Below are 20150 nucleotides of genomic sequence, written 5' to 3'. Positions count from 1 at the left end.
GACCCAGTGCAGTGGGGCAGTTATTGGAAAATCAAGAGGATCTGACCTCTGGTTGACCCATGGGGGTGGGGGTGGGGAGGTGATGGCTTTTCTGTGACCAGGTAGGGAAAATGAGCACCATCGCCCCCAATCTGGCCCTCAGGTAGCACCTGTGTGGTACTCAGAGGGTCAAGACATTCACTCCCTCACAGACTGGATTACTCTGTCCTGCAGAGAGGCTTGGTCCAATGAGCGGCACTTTCTTGCAGATCTGTAGACAAGGTACAACAAATTCTTAGGGAGTTGGGAGTGGGACAGGACCCCTACAGTCCTTCTTTGAAGGCCCTGATGGAGCACATTCACTACAGTGATGAAAGCCAAGATTCTCCAGTCCACCCCAGTACCTGGTGTAGGACGCTGATATCCATGCTGAGTCCAGTCCTGGAACAGGACACTTATGACATTGGACAATCATTGTTGATCTGGAGAAGACTGACAAATCCCAGGAATGGATGCAGGCTGTGGGAAAGACCCAAGACAGAGTATGAACTCGAAATCCAGGAGGCTATTCAGTGTCTGGTAAAAATAACCTGGAAGCAAATGTGGTTTGGCCTCATTTAGGTGAGAACCCGACTGAAACAGACAGACAGCCTAACCCTGTGTTGATCAGCCTATGGAAAGCCTTAAAACCTGAAGAACTCAGACCTGCCCTTCTGCCTCTAACTTCCCTGCATCTCCCAAGCAGGGCTACCATTAGAGTTAGAAGTGTCTGTGACTCTGGAAAGTATTGATTGGGCATTGTAGCAGAGACAACAGAAGGAGAGGGTTCCCTAGCACTTTTGCCCCAGCTCTAGAAGGGGCAGAAGCCAGATATGCCCCCATAGTGCAGCAGCTCCTACCAGTGGGCACAGCATTCCTCCAGCTGGAGCCTCTCTCTAAGGGACAGCATATCATGGTGAGAACTCTCCTGCCTGTCAAGTGTGGGGTGAGAATATGTTCCAGCAACCCACCTCTGCTGTGGTTCAAACCCACTTCATGACTAAGTGACACTTCTGTTTGCAGCTGAGGTGCACCCTATGCACCAGTCCTCTGTCTCCAGAAATGCAGTGCTACTAAGCCCTGTGGAAATAGCAGATTCACCAGATGCCCCTGCCCTACTTCTGTGCTGAACCCTGCAGCCTGTAGTGAGAGAGTGGGGAAATTCTGGCTGATGCCTGGTACCCAGAGGATCTAGTTCGGACAATCCATCCACAAGGACTGTGGTCACTATTCAGCCCAACACTGACACCATTTGGGTAAAAACAAGAACAAACCAGAGCAGCTAGTGGACTGAGCTCAGAGTGGTCTGATCACTCCTGAGCCCTGAAAATTAGCCCTTTGCACAGATAGTTGGGCTCTTCTAAAGGGATGAGCCCCATGGCTTGGACAATGGGAATGCGAAGGGTGGTTCATCATGAGTGCACCCTTATGGGATCAGGATGTGTGGGAGACATTGGAGTTTGCCTGCAAGAGCCTGAGGTGATCCTCACTGTCTTCCATGTCCCAGTTCATAAGTCACTGGCATCCCTGGCAATCAGGATGGTGATGCCCTAGCAACTGCCCCTTTGGTAGATACAGCAGATTGGATGCCAAGAAAAAGTGGTCAGCCACAATACCCAGATGGGGTGACTCATTGCCAAAGATGCTGGCTGCCATTGAAACATGATGACCTAGTTAGGGTTAATGTGATTAAGAACACGTTCTGTGAGGGATCCCTGGGTGGCGCAGCGGTTTAGCGCCTGCCTTTGGCCTAGGGCCCGATCCTGGAGACCTGGGATCGAATCCCACGTCGGGCTCCCGGTGCATGGAGCCTGCTTCTCCCTCTGCCTGTGTCTCTGCCTCTCTCTCTGTCTCTCTCTGTGTGATTATCATAAATAAATTTAAAAAATTTTATTAAAAAAAAAAAGAACATGTTCTGTGTGTTCTAAACAGCACCCAAGGCAACTGCCAAAGGAGTCTGGGGCCATCCACCAGAGTTCTCAACCTGTGAGGGATTAGCAAACTGATTATAACAGCCCCCTCCCTCAGAATGAGTATTCTAAATATGCCTTGGTACATGAGGACAGCACACCTGGCTTCACCCAAGCTTTCCCGTCTCCATGCCGCCATCATCCAGGCGACTAGAGAAGCTGAACACCATGTGTGGATACTTTTGTCAAATAGAAAATGGAGGGGGTCATTTCAAAAGTCATGATGTGCAAGCCTGGGCAAACAAACTCAACTTTGAACAGAGGCTCCATCTTCTCATAATCCTCAAGCAACAAGGTTAATGGAAAGGAAGGATGGAATTCACGCAGTAGATTAAATTGCCAACAAGTAAAACCACCTTGGTTTTACCTGCAGTACCATCCAGGCTTTAATACACTTGAATGATCAACCAGTAGGAGGACTCATTGCCCTACGTGCCAGACTGGGGATCCCTGACAAGGCACACAACACCATAAAAGTGTGGAAGTCACAGGAAACAACTGTTGCCCCCACTCTCACCGTGGATCAACATGCCATGCTGCTGGAAACATCAAGTCCCATCACACTTGGGGAAGGAGTCATCTACTGGAATTTGCAATCAGACGTCCTGCTGGGATGGGTGAATTACTTTCCACTCCTGGTTGAGGGGGAACCACTCAATCCCGCTGGGATCCCACTGTCCTGCTACAAGCTGGACCTGTTGAAATGTACCACACCAAGAGTGGAACATCACCACTGGAAGAGAGGAGTAGGAGGGGGTTCTGGCCTGGCATATCCCACCCCAGTCCTTCTCCTCATGCCCAACAAACAACATGCGTGGTATGTACAACCAGGTCAAGTTCCTAAAACTGCCAGGCTCCCTCTCCTCAAAGTCAATGATAGGTAGTGCTCTGTTTCCCACTGATTTGATCATGTCCCCCATCTTTGTTCCCTCCATTGGTCTAGAGAACATCATAGCACACATAGAAGCCTTCCTAAATTCACCCAGCAACAAACCCTGTCCTCACTGAACACTGAAATGACTTATGAGAAAGCTGTCCTCCAGAATAGGATGGCCTTGGACAATATTACTGCCTCTCAGAGAGGCACCTGTGCCATTATTCAAACAGAACGCTGTGTGTTTATACCTGACGAGTACGCTGTTTCATCTTTACTGAATCACATGAGGATTCAACCCCTAGCCTAGAGGACTTGACATACCAGTGGTTCAGATCATGGGGCTCTTGGTGGAGAAAGTTGTCATTGATTTTGGTAATTGTTGTCTTAATCAGTGTTTTCTCTTGCATGTGCCTGTGCTGTTGCTAAGGTACCCCCTTCAACAGAGCCAGGGAGCCAGCAGAGGAACCACTTCCAGCCTAATGAAACCCCTCACTGATGGCTCTGGACCTCTTGCAGAAGGAAGGGTGGTTTGATATTATAAGCACTGATCATGAGGGGTACAGTGTTGGGACCGTCATCAAGCAGATGTGATGCTGGTTGACCTGTGAGCTGGACCCAGGCGATCGAGGTCCCTCATCCCCTTCTCCATCCTGGGAATGTGGGTTCTGCTTGCCTTCCCTGCTCCCAGAGGCCACCCCAAGGACACAGCGTTGAGATAGTGATGTGGCATTGAGAGCATCTGCTGGTATATGTGACTGAACCCCGTTAAGATCTCTGTATAAACTCTAACAGTCTGCTGGGCAGGTGCAGGGAAAACCCTCATCTTCCAGCTGCCCAAGACAAGCATTGTAAGTAAATTTTCTTTGCTTATTAAACCTGCCACCTGCCAACCTGGAGTGGCTGCCTCTTTCTTGGGTCTCTCCCAGCCCTGAATGGGGCCACTTTCAGATTTACACACAAGAAGCTCCCCAGGAGCAGTGGCACTCTTTGTCACTGGCTGTCTGATCCTGACCCACAAGCCACAGACCGCTGACACATAATTTCCACCCTGCAGCTCAGAGCTCCTGCTCATTCTAGAGCACGTGGCAATCCCTTTGCTGAGTTTCCTGGCGGTGGGACATTCAGGACAGGATTTCTCAGCATAGTGCTCCTCAAAAGTCTTTGGTGGCCACGCTTCCTGTGTCACTGGGGCTCAAGGAAAGACACAGAAGCCCCAGGCAGTACTTACAATAAAAGATTGTGTTGTAGTGACTTGGCATCGCCCAATGGTGGGAACAGCCTTGGTGGTGAGAGACTGGCTGGTTACTCATCTGTGTCTGGTGCGGCTGCCACAAGTCCACAGAGCAGGAGGTCAGAGGATCCTGCAAGAGTGAGTGGAACCCACGAGGATGAGCTGGGACTTGCATTTACCTCTTAGCAACTCTGGCCAGCCACTTCGATGATGAGGGTGCCCCGCAGCACTAAGCTAGCTGTGAACCCGTCCCAGGGGGCAGGACAGCTGAAGGAGAAGATCTGAGGGACCAGCAGATAAACTACAGGTGAGAGAACCAGAACAGAAACTCAGTGCTGCTACAACCCTCCGAGCAAAAGAAAAACACAGCTGCTTCTTCACTTCCTCCTTCCAGATCCTGCGCACTCATCTCCTGTGGCCCACCCATGGCTGGAACCGTGAGGGGCAGGGCGTTGAGGAGTGGTTCTCCCTCTTTTCCATGGACTAGAAGCCCCTGGAGTGAAGATTACATCATATCCTTGTTATACTAGCCACACCTGCTGCCTCTGCCTCCTTATGACATCTCAGGGCTTCACTGCAGCCTGGGTGATAATAGGAAGGCATGTCCTGCATCACGCACAAATCCTGCCCCAGCCACAGGCCTTCCAAATGCAGGGCTCAAGCCGAGCCAGAGAGTCTGCATCTCATGGGCCCCCATACCCCTTGGCCATCCTCCCATGGCTGGGCCTCGCCGCCTGGCTGGTGTCAAGACACGCAGTCTGCTTCCCTGGCCTTTGGTGGACGTCTCTCTCCTGGACTCCTGGTTCTCAATCCTGGCTGCATGCTGGAATCATTGAGGAGCCTGAGAAAGTGTGAACACCCAGATCCTACTTCCAAATTCTCTAGGAGTCTGGGCCAATGCTTGGAAGACAAGATTTTTAAATTCAAATTATTCCTCAGGTCATACTAATATTCAGACAAACTGAAACTACCCCACTGAGATCCTGCAGGTCCTCACAATGACTCCTGAACCTGAAAAGGGACCATGGCCTCATTCCTTACGATCGACCTGTATATCACTGATTTTCTTTGGACCCATGAGAAGGAGCGATGGGTACATCATATTCGGTCTTGCACTTGTTTGCTGGGATTGCCATAACACAGAGCCACAGCCTGGGCTGTGTTTTCTCTCAGTTCTGGAGGCTGGGGGCGGAGATCCAGATGTGGCCTCTGTACTTGGCCTACATACAGCCTCTTCGTGCCATCAGGTTGACCATAACTACCAGCAGCTGCTGCCCTCAGCTACACACCTGCCTTTTCCCCACGTAGAAGGACAAGGCAGGCAGCACACACAGATTTGTGTCCCTCCTAACTCTGCAAGCAACAGACACTCAAAGGGTGAGGGATGTTTCCAGGGCCATGGAAAAGAGGAAGAACCAATGCTTGGTAGGGTCAGTTTCCCTCTCCACCATCTCTCCCTGCCCCCTTTTAATAAGACAGGAACTAACCGTCTGCTGGGACTTTCAGAACTGATCCATTACAGCCAACCCTTTGGAGCTGCCATTATGGAACTTCCAAGATACCCTGTGTGAGGCCTGGGGGATAGACGGTCAGAGACGAGTCAGCTGAGATCTTCACTCTTAAACCTCGTGTTCTGATGAGAGTATGACCTACTGTTGCAGATGGCAGATTGTACTCGAGTTTATAAAATCACCAGGAATTATTCCCTCGGCAGCTTCCCGTCTGCCCACACTGGGGCGGGCAGCCCCAACCCTACCAGCACGGCTGCATCCACGCATCAGAGCAGACCTCCAAATAACGCAGCCCGCTCCGAGGCTGAGACGGAGGGCTAGGGTTCACACTGTGGTCCCTCTCCCATGGGTCACTATGCCTCAAAAGGGACATTTAAACTGGGCAGAATAAGGCCAAGTGCAGTAGATGGGGGCTCAAGAACAGGATAGAACCACTTGGGATGGGCAGGAAAAGAAGCTACAGAAATATGAAAAGTCACAATGTGTTCAGAGAGGATTATAGATGATCATGTCCCCAAATTCCTGTGTTGAAGCCATGACCCCCTACATGACTATATTTGAAGATAGGATCTTTAAGGAGGCAGTCATAAGGGTGGGGCCCTGACTCACAGGACCAGTGTCCTTAGAAGAGGAACATGTACCAGGAGTCTGCTCACACAGAGGAGCAGCCACGTGAGCGCAGGCCAGGAAGAGAGAGACACCCAGACACCTACCTGCAGGCACCTGGATCATGGGCTTCCAGCCCCGGGGGTGGTGGTCTACATGGTGGCCCCTGCCGACCACTGCATAAGCAACACATTGTAAACTGATAGAGATGTTGGGAAGGAAGTTGGGACCTGATGATAAAGGACATCGAGTGCTTCCATAAGAGCTGGCATTCTGTGGGTGACAGAAACCACCAGAGGTGGGCGAGGGTGCTAAGGAACGCTGGCCATCTTATCATCTGCATGCCCCACTGGTGGTGTATGGATGAGGAGCAGACAGAGGAGGAGGCTGGTGCCATGGGACAGGCACTTCCCAGGCTTGGGCCAGCAGCGCAGAGTCCACACGCCCTGACTGGCCGTTGTACCTTTAGACACAGTCCCCAGCAGCACAGTGCAAGTGAGGACATGCACTGGTTTGCTGAGCGGTCGGGCATCTAACTGCAACCTCAGTGCAGCTTTGGGACAGGCAAGCAAGCTGCAGGCACTGTAACGTCCTTTCATCACTGAGGACAACCAGGAGCCCAGCACCCAGTGCTTGACCGGAGCAACCCACCCCACCCAGTGTGTGAGGCGTCCTGGGGAGAATAGACCCCTCTGAGAAGTTTGCGTCCAACCTTCATGACTGACAGAGAGACAGAGGTGCCTTTTCTCTAAGTGCCAGCACCCAGAAAGACCATCATCCCAGCCCACTCTGGTTCATGCAAGTGCCGCTGCAAGCTTTGTGCTGCCTCCTGAGCTCGATTTGGAGAGCAGTACAATTTCTGAGTCAGACTAGTTCGGATCAGCCAGGAACTCTGGAAACTGCAGCCTGAGCTGAGATTCACTCTGTCATTGCCTTCCATGCAAGCTGGTTGTCATTCAGAAACAGACTGCCGGTGTCACCCTTAGCTGGGCTCTGAGAACCAGGACCCAGAGATCCACAATTACAGTACTGTCCATCTCCAATAGTCATCGTTGAGGGTTCCTAGGGCCACAAGGGCCAGCAACTCACATCAGACCAACTGAAGTCACAGCAAAGAGAACACCACCCCATGCGAGGATAATTCATGGTTTGTGGCCATGGTCCGTGGACGTGGCCATAGTCCATGGACATGGTCCGTGGATGTGGACATGGTCCATGGACGTGCCCCATGGCCATGGTCCATGGACGTGGACATGGACGTGGTCCATGGACGTGGAATGGTCCGTGGACGTGGTCCGTGAACATGGCCGTGGTCCACAGACATGGTGTGGCTGCGGTCTGTGGACATGGTCTATGAAGACAGTGAACGCAACATCCAAGCACCTGAAATAAACAGAGATGGTGCAGCATGGTGGGATGGCAGGGTGTGAGGGCTGGTGTCACATCCATGTGGGCTGGGCCACGGTGCCAAGATACCTGGTCAAGAACGTCAGGGCGTAAGCACATAGGGCGTTCTGTATTTGAAATGAGATTAACGTTGACCCCGGTGGACTGAGAAAAGCAGCTTGCCTTCCATAAACTGTGTGTGCATCAGTCAAAGGCCCTCAGAGAAGAAAGGCTGATGTGCTCCCCAGGAAGAAGGGTGCACTGTCCAGTGTCCCCGCGTCCCCAGCCCATGGCCACCTGCAGATGGTAGGACTCCCAGCGCCTGCCATGGTGAAGCAGTGCCTTGGAATAAATACCTCTAAATCCGCCCCCCCCCACACACACACAAGGGCGCACTCCACTTCTCTGGAGACCCCCGACTACAAGGGCTGGACTGTATGCAGACGTTAGGAAAGCTTGCTCTCTGGCTAGAAGTAGGGTCTAGTGTGGCTTGTTCCTATGATGGTGGGTGTTCTGGCTCAACAAAGAGCTCCAGACATCTCCAAGTCAGACTAGACTTGGCTCCCTCTGTTTTTCTAAAAGTCGCCACAGGGCTGAGGACACAGGACACAGGCTCCTGGTGACCACAATGCTCTCTCAGGGCTCTTGGCACATTCCATGAACATCTCCAAGGCTTTGGAAGAGTGCTCAGGGCAGAGCTCACACCAGGGTCCTGAGGCAGCCGGCGGGCCCTGGTCACTGTCCTTCCTCTGACGTAGGAAGCAGTGCAGTGATGGAGAGACCGCAGGGCTGGGGCTGCCCTAGCATGGGCTCCCAGGAGCAGGCAGGGGGTTTATTGAGACCGACCTCTCTGCCAGGCCAATGAGGGCCTACTGCAGCCCCAGTGACCCCTGGCAGAGGCATCCAGCAATCCCACAGGGACCTCTGCAGCTGGGAGCCTCACCACAGCAAAAGTTCAGTCCTTCCACCTCACAGTGACCGGCCATCTCCCTGTCCAGACAGGCCACCCAGGGAGGAGACATGCTCTTGGCCGACGGCAATGCCCAGGGAGGACTCAGCCATGAGCCAGCTCAACTAGGAGAACAAGAGGCCTCTGGGGACACACCACACATGTATTGCACCGACTTCAGCCCATCACTCCCCAAATGGGGTGCCCCCTCCCCTCTGCAGCAGTACCCCCCTGGGCTCCACCAACCCCCCTGACAGGTGGGGTCCCTTCCACTAACGTGGCCTGAATGTACAGCCACTGCTGCTCAGAATGAATGTGACACAGACGCCGCCTAGTCTCACCTTAGTGTCTGTGGGTGTCACAGGTGCAGCACAGACCAGAATCCCCGCTCATTTGGCCAGCAGTGGTTCTGGTGGTCAAGCTGCCACCACTGTCTCCCTCCCTCAAGGCTCTCACTCAGCTGCCCAGGCCCGTTCAGAACACCTGGCCCACCTCCGGCAGGCAGGAGAGTGCCTTCCCTGCTCCTGCCCAGCTCCTGCCCAAGGGCTGTCTGTACCCAGGGACAACTCTCTCTAGGTTGCAGTCTCTGTCTACCTGGGCCACGGGCACTTCAGAGGGGTCAGGTCGGCTGTGGCCACATCTGGAATGTGCACACCCCACTGTCCCCAACACCCAGGCCCTACTGCCACGTGGCTTACCATTGGCTGCACGTGCACAGGGCCAGCGGTATGTGTGTGTCGGGGAGCATGGAGCACCCTTACCTGGTGGGCAGCCCCACACACCTGCTGGACATGCCAAGTGTGGCAAGTCTCTGAGGCCATCCCCAGGGCCCCCCATCTTTTTCTCAGGTGTGACCTGGCCTGCCACATAGTTTGGAACACAGCAGAGGTGGTCCTCTCTGGTCTTGGCATACCATCTGTTCTGCCTTTCTACGAATCTGAGAGGAGGAGGCCCTCATTTTATCTGAAAACACCTGGGCCCCGAAGGTCCTAGTTGCCGTCCGGAGGCCTTGGTCTGGGGGCTTTAGCCCACAGTCTGAAGTGTGAGACAAGCAAGTCATGAGAAGACCTGCTCAAGACAAGCAGGCACTCTCTACATCTTTTTCCTATCCTCCTTTTCTTAAACACTTCTGTTCCATGGTGGCTGGCATCCCTAATGTTTGTTCTCATCATTATAAAGCCCATATTCCTTAAGTGTTTGCTTAATATTTTTTTGCAAAGCAAAGGAGAAAGCTCTACAGGCCTCTGCAAATAGCCACTTCCCAAAGGCAAGAGAAGAATATACCCAAAGAGATGCTAAGTCCAGAGGCTCTGTGGTCCCAGGGCTCCTGGCTGAGCCCTAGAGAGTTCTCCGGGCAGCCATAGCTCTGCGGCCCATTGCAGAGGCCTTGACAACCTCCTCATTGTCAAGCCGCCGGGGCCCAGGAAGGCCATGGGGGATCACAGAGAGAAGTTCTTCCCACCTCCCAGTTCATGACAAAGCCCCCGCCTCCCATGTGATGGTGTCTGGAGGCAGGCCGAGGTCGTGACGTGGGGCACACGTGTTGGCATTAGCACCCTTACAAGCAAAGACCCCAGAGAGCTTGCGCTCTCTCATGTTCAGGCTGGAGCTGGCGCAGAGGAGGCCGCGAGAGCACGCAGCAGGGTGACCGCCCTCCGCCGCCGAGGGGAGAGCTCGCCCGGAAACAGACCTCGGCCTCCAGAACTAAGTGTTGTTTAAGCCCCCGCCACTGGCGGCCCAGCCGGCTAACGCACGCCTGGGATGCGACACCTGAGCCCAGGTGGTTTTCCAGCACACCGCATGCCCCTGCCTGGGGGAACACTGGGATTTACGGCCTCGGCCTCTCTGTGAGCCGTCTCAGTCTCCAGCCTCGGAGCCTGGGCGCCCTGACGCCCTGACTCTATCGCTCCACCCGAAGTTCCTCTGCCGTCAGGCCCTCTGCTCCAGCCCTGCTGCCACACCCTCCTCCCCTTCTCCACCCTGCAGGGTCCTCACATCCTCGGGGGACATCCCAAGCCCGGCGTGACCTCAGGGCTCCCCGCGGGCTGCACCCTCTGCCCCCGCCCCATTCACACCTACCCCTGCCCATGCAGGGGTGAAAACAGTGCATGAAGGCAGGACCACCTGGGGAACAGTCCCCAAGGCTTCTGCTGGGAGAGGGGTTAGAACAGCAGGCCAGCCCACAGCAGAGCCCAGGGACTGACAGGGCCACGTTGGAGGCTGTGACCACATACTGGGGCTCTCCCCCAGCTCTGTGGGGGTGAGGCTGGGAGAGGCCAGTCAGGGGCTCCAATGCCCTGTCCTCCTCACACCTCGGAGGGGCCTGTGCTGGCTTCCGCCCTACGGAATGTGGTCACATGGTGTTCCCAGCCTGGCCCTGGACACCTGCACAGAATCCCCACACCTGTTACCTGGGGGCTTTGGGGAGGGAAGTCACCCTTGCAGGAGGCAACACCTCCCTCAGCTGGGCCTCAAATGGGTCTCTGGCTCCCCAGTAAGCCCCGGGGTTCCCCGGGGTGATCTTGCCAGTCAGAACCTCACCCTGGGTCTCCCTGATGGCAAGGGAACCACCTCCTAGCAGAGCTAGGGAGAGAGGAGGGGCCTCCTGTGCCTTCAGGACGAGTTAGGCCTCAAGCTAACGGCCAGAAGATAGGACTGCAACCAATGTTGGAACACTCGTGCCAGAAGTGGGGAGGGCAGGATGCAGGACCAGCTGCGAGAGGGCCTCACATGGGGCACCTGACAGCTCACCTGGCGCTTGGGGTGGCCAGGGCCCCGGAGGCTAGTGGACACTAGGACAGACAGGGCAGGAATCAAGAGGAGGATGGGTTGCAGGCCCGAGCAGGAACCAGAAAGCTTTGTGTGCCCAGGAGGAGCAGGGTGAGAGAACTGCACACAGCTCCGCATCCCACTCCCTGCACCTGCTCAGTGGGCAGAGGTCCCACCTACCCCTCAGTGCCACGTCCTAATCAGAAAGCCCCAGGAAGCAGTGACTGTCTGCTTCCATCTCAGAAAGTCTTTAAGTAATGAACATTGCTGGGACAGCTTGGAATTCCTCAGACAGGAGCTGTTGTGAAAACACTATTATTGTTCAAAAATAGTATGTCTTCAAAAATAAAATATAAATAGTAGTAGTAGTAATAATAATAATAATCCATCTCCAATCACTGGCCATTGCCAGAATGTTATCTTATCCATGGGGGTGGCTGTTTGCAAGCTGATTAATTTGAACTCTATTTCTCAGACTTTTTTTTTTAAGATTTATTTATTTTTTTATGATAGACATAGAGAGAGAGAGAGAGAGAGAGAGAGAGAGAGGCAGAGACACAGGCAGAGGGAGAAGCAGGCTCCATGCCAGGAGCCCAACGTGGGACTCGATCCTGGGACTCCAGGATCGCGCCCTGGGCCAAAGGCAGGCGCTAAACCGCTGAGCCACCCAGGGATCCCCTATTTCTCAGACTTTTTAATTTAGATGTTGATCAATTCAATAATTTCGTCCATTTATTGGACCAGATAAGATCCTTTTGGAATAACTTCTCATTTACCACGGTAACTGGGCAAGAAGGCTCACTGGCTGTACTACAAATGCCTTGAACAGGAAACAATGACCACGTTATGAACACGGTGCCCACTCAGGCCTCCAAGTGATCAGACCCATTGCCCAGCCTGTGCACCACTGAAACGCTGAATTAATATTCTGTTAAAAACAAATGCTCCCATAGCCTGACTTCCTGCCTAATTCCTCAACCCAACTGGACAGGCTTCTTCATTTAATTCACTTTGGCACAGTCTCGACCCAAAGGAGAAAGGATACAGTAACAGAGGGGAAAACACTGGCCACCCTGGCTAGGCGTAGAGGCACTTCCTCTGGGATGGAGGTGCCTGGAGAGGGACCCCACGCCCGAGGGGGACAGTGGGTGCTTCTGCGTCTCAGGGTGGGGGGATGTGCCCAGCTCCAGGCCTGGGTGGGGTCTAGGCCCCAGGGTATAGGACTCCGCACTGGGTCCCATGCCTGTACCCCATGCACAAGAGGAAGCGTTCCTGACTCCGTGGGGAGGAGAACAGACACTCCACACTTGGGACCATCGGGGCTCTGCACCTGCATCTCTTCCTTTGGCTGATTTTAATCTAAATCCTATTCCCATAATAGACCATAAATGTGATAATGTTCCTTCCAGTGAATTATCAAGCCCAAGGCAGTTTTTGGAAGCTCTGAGCTTGGAACTGGCATCAGAAGTTGGGGCTCTGTGGGTTGTGTCCTCTCAATTCCCAGTTGGGTAACTTTGGCAGGAACTGACCCTGGTCAGTGCTCAGAAGGGCCAGAGGAGAGAGACTGGGGAGGCCTGCACCAGCCCTCGGATTCTCAGGTCTGTCACCATGAAGATCAGGGAGTTGTCATGATGCCCAGAGTCTGAAAACTCCAGGAAGCACTGTGAGTGGTCCCAGCTGCGCTGTGGTCCCTGGAGACAGAACCCACTGGAGGACTGCGTGTTGGCTGGAGCACATGCATCTGCCGCCACACTGGAGGATGCAGAGCTAAACCATACCCAGCACTCTGCAAACAGGAGGGTCTGCGAACCAGCTTCTGGAGCTCCTGAAGAGGAGAGAGCCAGAGCAGGAGGGACAGCTGCCCCATGGCCACCACACACACCCCCGGAAAGCTCCCTGGAAACACACTTCCCACTTGCCCATCACCAATCCGTGACGCCCTCCCTGGGGATGAGGGGTTTGAGACTCCCGAGAGTACGTTCTGGGAGTTCCGGGAAGTCCTGCAAACACTCCTCCTGTGAAGGGTGTGCACACTGTCCACGAGGGCCACAGGCAGCATCCTGACCTCCCGTCACACCTGTAACTGCTAGGATCCAACCAACCCGTGGAGGGATGAAGGCTCCGTTTTCAGGGGTAAGAGACACAACTGTATGGCCTGATGTTCAGGTGGGGCCATACATGGGCTCCTCAAGAGGGCGCCCTATCTCCAAACTCTGCAATTAGGGCAGAGAAGGTAAAGGCTGAGTGCCCATCTGGTAACAAACATACTGTGTTTACTCCACTTTAAAAACACATCACCCTCACGGTGATTTCCAGCCATTTCCCACTTGTCAAAAAAGAAGAAAGTCTGCAGTGCTTGGAACTATGGTGGGTGGGATGCAGTTGAAATAACTCAGAAACTGAGGAAATCACCAGAGGGTTAGGACTTGTGTAACCGTTCCCAAGCACACATCTACTTGCACGCGAGGCCCAGCCAGGCGCGGTGGGGCAGCCCTGATGGGAGCTGACCCCAAAGCGGAAAGATCCTATTTTCCACACATATGTTTAGGATGCTCTCAGCAGCGAGGACATTTGTCGTCTCATGTCATGCACCCTGGAGACACGCAGAGTTCCAGTTGTTAATTCCTGCCACGCCGCGCCCCACTCCGCCATCCTCAGGCCTGCCCAGTGTCTTCCGCGTGGCTCCACAGCAGCCAACCACCCACCTGGAGCAGCCACACCATGTGAAGGAGGGACAGCCTCTCCACATTTCTCTTTTGTCAGGGACAAAGTCTTTTCCAGAAGTTCCTGGGAGACTTCCATGCTGGCCTTCATTAGGGCCGGGCCCCATGTGCACGCACGGACGCCTGGACAGTAAGCAGGTGGCCTCTCACCTCTGTCTCGTGTGGTGATCTCCACCAGCAAGGACGAAGGATGCTGGGCAAGGTTGTCAGCTCAGGAGCCTAAAACCAATAACCAGGGCTGCTCTTCCCTGCAGCCGCAGCCTGGTGTCCTGCACATGGTAGGTGCTCAACACAAGTGAAGAAATATAACAGCCAAGAGTCAGCTGGGACCAGTGCTCCCTCAATTCAATCTCAGTTTCCAACTTTGGCGCCCTGGCCCCCCTCACCGGTGTCTACAACAGGCTCTGCTTCCCCCTCTCCCGTCTTGGTGCAGCAAAATTAGGGGAAAGTATACAGATTTCTCATATACTCCTTGCCCTCAGAGGGATTTTTTTTTTTTTTTAGGAAAAAAAACTTAAAATCTGGATGCTGGAAATGAGATGGACAACTGGTGAGCAACTAAGCAGTCTTAAGAAGCCAAGATCTCAAAAAAAAAAAAGACAAGATATCTTCTTTCCCAAGGTCACAGCCCAGAACACATTGGAGGGGTGGCTTCTCCAAGGACGCTGGGCTGTGACCTGAGCTCCCCCGGGGCTCCTGCAGCCAGGAGCACTCTTCTGCTCCCTGGGGGCTAGGCTCTGGCATCCCACCCCCTAGGCCCTCGCCTCCCTGACCCCAGGGCAGTGGGCGGCTCTTCTGGAAAGGCTGCAGGCTGTACAAGGTCACCTTCCCAAGGCCAGCATCACACCCCACACCCCGATGCCCCTTCCTGCATGCACATCCTGCCCCTGAGCAAAATAACTCATGCAAAAGTCCCCCCTCAAAGCATCCTACCCCCACCCCAACAACCTATGATGCAGCCCAGACCCCCAAATGCAGCACTTAATAAATACCAAGCCAGGGCATGAGCCCCTGCTACCAGGGCAGGTTGTATTCCGGAAATCTCCTATAGATATGAGGAAATAGAGAAATAGAGTTTTTTTTTTTAATGATTTATTTTTAAAAAGAGAGAGCCAAGGGCAAAGGAATAGAGAATCTCAGGCAGACTCTGTGCTGAGCGAGGAGCCTGATGTGGGGTGCAATCTCAGGACCGAAGAGTTCACAACCTGAGCTGACACCAAGAGTCAGATGCTTAATAGACTGGGCCCCCCAGGCCCCCAAGAAAAAGAGATTTTGTCTAACTCGTCTGTATTTAAAATGATCAATTTGATGAATTCTATGTAAATGTGTCCCTCGTCACATAATATTTTTAAACATAATAGAATTTACTTCGAAATGTTTTACATTTTGCTTCCGATGGTGCTCTTGGAGGCTGGATTTTTCATCAACCTGGCGACTCTGGGCTATGAGAAGGGAGCAGAAGAGAGGAACGGGTTCTTGACATTACCAGGGCAAAGGCGACGGCTAAGTGCCTTCCTGGGGTCAGGAAGCCACCAGAAGAACACCTCCCTGGATGTCTGGATGGACTCTGGCCTGACGTAGGAGAGCTGACACCAGGGCGTGTCTCGGCGCCTATCCCTGACCCTGGAGCTGGACGTGCCATACCGCGGGTCTCCCTTCACAGCCCAGCAGTATCCACCTGCTCCCGTTTCACAAGTGAGGACACTGGGGCTCTGTCGGGCTGCCCACTGCGAGACGGAGCTTCAATGTCCACCCAACACAGCACCTGGGCTTTTACTCACACTTGTCCTGACTTTTTTCTGGAATTTTGTCTAAATTTTCTGTACCTCTGCAGTTTCTAATACTTCATTTTTATCAGGTTTGAGAAAACTAAACTTCTGCCCAAAGAGAGAATTATCTTGCCATTGAGATGCCCACTTGTGTTATGGGCAGGAAGTCTCTCCACCTCTCTGCCGGGTACGTCAGAGCCCGACAGGCTCAAGGGACAGGGCCCAATAGTCATGCTTCCCAGAGATTCCTAGGAACTCTTCTCATTGTTTGAGATTACTGATTTATTTACTTAAGTAAGCTCCGCATCCTACGTGGGACTCAAACTCATGACCCAGAGATCAAGGCTCACACACCCGACGCCAGATCACTGAGCCAGCCAGACCCTCCTCCACTCATCACTTGTGTTTGGCCGTGGGCGATGTTGAGGACACTTGCTGAACTGAGGCTGAGCAGGAGCATGGGTGGTGTCTCTGGGCTCTGCCAGGGTCCTGGGGCCCAGACACCCCCTCATATACCCAGGCCTGTAGTTACCAAGCAGGGCCCCCCCATTCTGACTCCACCCCCACTGTGAGCATTGCTGCACCCCCCATTGCTGCTCCTCCACACCAGCACTCCAGCCTCCGGATCGCCAGCCTCGCCTGCTCCCCACTCCACTCCTCGGCTCCACCCGGTCCACCCGCTCCCCGGCGACCCGGCTCTTGGACCGTCGATTCAGCTCAGACCTTGGCTCCCCAGACTCTGCTCACAACTTCCTTCACCCCTTCCTGGTGGTCCCGGCATGGCCCTCCCCTAGCAGGGATGGGATGCAGACAACGGGGCCGGGTCAGGGACAGTGAGTGCTCTGCACTCTGCGACAGTCACCTGACCCTCACCACACCTATACAAATAAATACATCCTCCATTCTGGGATGCCTTCACAGCCATATGAGACACAGAAGACCAAAAGGCATGAGTTAAAAGCAGAGGTAAAGGGATCCCTGGGTGGCTCAGTGGTTTAGCACCTGCCTTTGGCCCAGGGCATGATCCTGGAGTCCCAGGATCAAGTTCTGCGTTGGGCTCCTTGCATGGAGCCTGCTTCTCCATCTGCCTGTGTCTCTGCCTCTCTCCTTGTGTCTTTCACGAATAAATAAATAAAATCTTTTTTAAAAAAATAAAAAATAAAAGCAGAGGCAAAGGAGAAAGAGGGCAAGCTGTGCCCTCTTGGCTCTGGGGCAGAATGCTGTCCCTAACTTCCCTGAAGCCAGGAAGGGAGAGAGCGGTGGCACAAGGCAGGCATTGCTGGTCCAGGTGGACAGAGGTTGGGATGGGATTGAAATCCAGGCCAGGAGATGCTGCCTGGTCTGACGGTAAGACACTCGAGTTCAACCACGGAGCCAGCTCTTCTTCTGTCAGCCGCTCGTCCGCGACCCTGCAGCCTCAGAGGGGCACCTGCCACATGGAGAACAGGACACCTGGCCGCTGGGGGCTTATGTGCAGGGCTGTGGCGGTGAGGGCAGCGGGCACCAGCGCTGTGCTGTCCTGGAGAGAAGCAGTCAGCCTCAGGCGCAAGGCAGGGCCAGGGAGCCAGGGAGGCCCCGTGCGTGTGGCCCACAGGTCCACCCTCGGGACCCTCTGGCTTCGCTGCTTCACCTGAAGGCAGCAAACAACTAATAGGCTGTCATCTGGGGACATAACATTAGCCTCATCTTTATCATTTCAGAAAATAAGCCATTTCAAATTAATTACACCGCACTCCAGAAAGAATTAGCTCTGGTTGACTTTTCCATTCCTGCTGATTATCATGTTGGCAGAGCTCATTAGTCCAGTACGTGTGTGCTGGGTGCAGACAGGCTCACCATCCTGGCCCAGGCAGGCACCCAGGAGACCGGGGGCATCGGGGAAGGGACTGCGCTTGGGCAGCTGGGCCTAGGTCCCAGGACGTCTCATAGGAAGGGCCTCCTGCCTGGTCGGCGTCATCCTCTCCCTTCGGTTCCCTGGGAAATCTGTTAGTTAATAGTTCACGCATCAACTGCTTCACTCTCCATTGGAGAGTCTCAAAGAACATCTGGAAACCGTGCCCAAAGGGAAGGGGATGGGGAGCAAACCTCTGGGGTGGGGACCAGACTACAAGAGAACCATCCCAGGAACCCAGGGCATGGCAGTGGACTCGGGCAAACAGTCACAGTTCGAGTTCCTCCTTGGCCAGCACCAGGGACCGAATGTCTGTGCCACAAATCCCTGTGCCCACTGAGATGGCTCAGGAGGAGGCACCCGTGGCAGTGACCAGGCCCTGAGGCTAGAGCCCCCGTGGGGTTCAGTGCCCTCGTGAAGGGCCCCAGAGCCCCCTGGCCCCTCTCTCCACCAGGAGAGCCCATGGCGAGGCTCTGCAGCCAGGAAGGGGACTCTCCTGTGGAGCGTTTGCCACGTGCTGTTCTGAACACGTGCACCAATTCATTTCATGCCAAAGACAACCCCATGGGGTAAGTACGATAATTATTCCCATTTTCAAGTAAGAAAATTTAGGGAGAGAAAGTGAAGCAATAACCAGGTGGCCCTAGGCCACACGGCCTGTGAGCAGCAGAGCCGGAGCCTCGGGGATGGAATGAAGTGATGCATGACCCGTTTCACAGAAATTCTGGAATTTAGAAAAACTCAGCCACCGTTAGCTATTATTGTTAGCTGGCGAGGGAAGGCCAAACAGGGGTGAGTTCATGGAAATTGCCCGCCCGTAGGGACCCTGTCATGCGTGCTCCCACTGTCCTCCAAGACCTACGGGCGGACCAGGCCCAGGTTGCCACTTCCATCAATCCAGGAGCTGCTTCTTCCAGACCCTATAATTGCCCAGACACAGAATGCTGGGTTCAGAGCACCACAGAGCGCCCCTCGCCCCCCCTCCCCTGCAGACAAGGGAACAGGCCTACATCTGTCCGCACCTGGGGGTACGGACCTTCTCATCTGAGGCCGAACCCTGGCGCTGGCTGCTTGCACCGGCACACGGCCTCCTGTTTCCTTGCTTTATTTCTCTGCACCTGGGCCCTGAAGATACGGTCTCCCTTGCTTGCCTCTGCTTATTGCCTGCTCCCCTCAAGCCACTGGCACACAAACAGCCATTCTGCGGTTCTATCCACCACTGCGCCCCAGAGCTAGGGGTGCCTGATATCTGTGGCCACTCAAACCTCGGTGATGATCAAGCAACTCTCTGGTCTACAGGATGAGCCCCTGGGGTCCGTGTCTGCCGTGCCAGTGGCCACCAGCATCCACATCGGGTTCTGCCTACAAGAGCGCTGGCCGCAGGGGATCGCACTTGTGGGGCCTCACCGCGGCAGGGGCTCCCCTCCCACGGCTCCCACCCCCAGGTCACGACACCAAGTCTCCAGGCTTTGATGGCTCCCATGTGGTCCTGTTGCCCACTTGGCCCTACACGAAGCCGCGGCTGCCTCCTGGCGCATCTCAGTGCTCTTGTGATGCATGTTATTACTGGTTATAACCTAATACAGGTTAATGATTTGTTACATTTCATTATTTCTTTTCAGACAACTGCTGTGATTCCTGTCTCTGCCGGACTGTGGCCACTGTAAGCCTGTACCCTTCACTTGTGCCCTCGCAGCTCCCTCTCCTGTGTCCACCTGTGCCTGCCGCTTCGTGTCAGAGCCCCCTGTCTCTACCACAGTCTCTGTCCTGAGGCTGTAGAGACTCATCCAAGGGCCAGGATCACCTCCATCTGCTTCCCTGCACATAGTAGGTGCTCAGTTATGTTCAGCGAGCCTCACAGACATTTGGTGACCCAGATGTTCCAACGTGGTATGAAAGCCACGTGTTTCCATGAGCTGTCCAACCTCATATAAATAGCAAAGAAGAAAAATAAAAGGCACAAAGTCCATGTGTCAGTAAAAACACAATAAAACAGACAAAGTGGAAGAAACCAGAGTCTCTGCTTTCATCACCACACACAAGATGGAATGTGAAGATCTATCCAACTCAGCCAGGGTCTGTGAATTGCCCCCCTCGTCATGTTGGGTTGTGATCATGTTGGCATCGTGTCTGTGTTATTTTTTTTAAGATTTTATTTATTTATTCATGAGAGACACAGAGAGAGGCAAAGACACAGGCAGAGGGAGCTGCAGGTTCCCTTTGAGGAGCCCAATGTAGGACTTGATCCCAGGACCCCAGGATCCCAACCTGACCCAAAGGCAGACACTCAACCACTGAGCAACCGGGTGCCCCAAAGATTCCTTTTTTTTTTTTTTTTTTTTTTTGCAGGCGCCTGCGTGGCTAAGTGTCTTAGGTGTTAGGTTGGGCCCCAGGAGAGCCAGTGTTTGGTCCTACTGGGCATCAGGCTCCGAAGAACGTTGTACATCTAG

The 20150-nt window shown here is 53.9% G+C and overlaps 1 protein-coding gene across 1 annotated transcript in view; it reads right to left on the bottom strand.

Moving 5' to 3' along the window:
- Positions 1-16405: 16405 nt before the first annotated feature.
- LOC129509158 (calpain-8-like) overlaps positions 16406-20150 on the bottom strand; it is a 47345-nt gene continuing 43600 nt past the window's right edge. Inside the window, exon 20 of the mRNA XM_055324616.1 lies at positions 16406-19625. Within this exon, the coding sequence (XP_055180591.1) occupies positions 19546-19625 (80 nt within the window). The 3' untranslated portion in view covers positions 16406-19545. The remainder of the gene's footprint in view (positions 19626-20150) is intronic.

This window comes from Nyctereutes procyonoides, unplaced genomic scaffold, assembly GCF_905146905.1.
Source record: "Nyctereutes procyonoides isolate TBG_1078 unplaced genomic scaffold, NYPRO_anot_genome, whole genome shotgun sequence".
In the NCBI taxonomy this organism is placed as follows: Eukaryota; Metazoa; Chordata; class Mammalia; order Carnivora; family Canidae; genus Nyctereutes; species Nyctereutes procyonoides.
The sequence above is the reverse complement of the archived record's forward strand: the minus strand, read 5'-3'. Positions and strand labels throughout refer to the sequence as shown.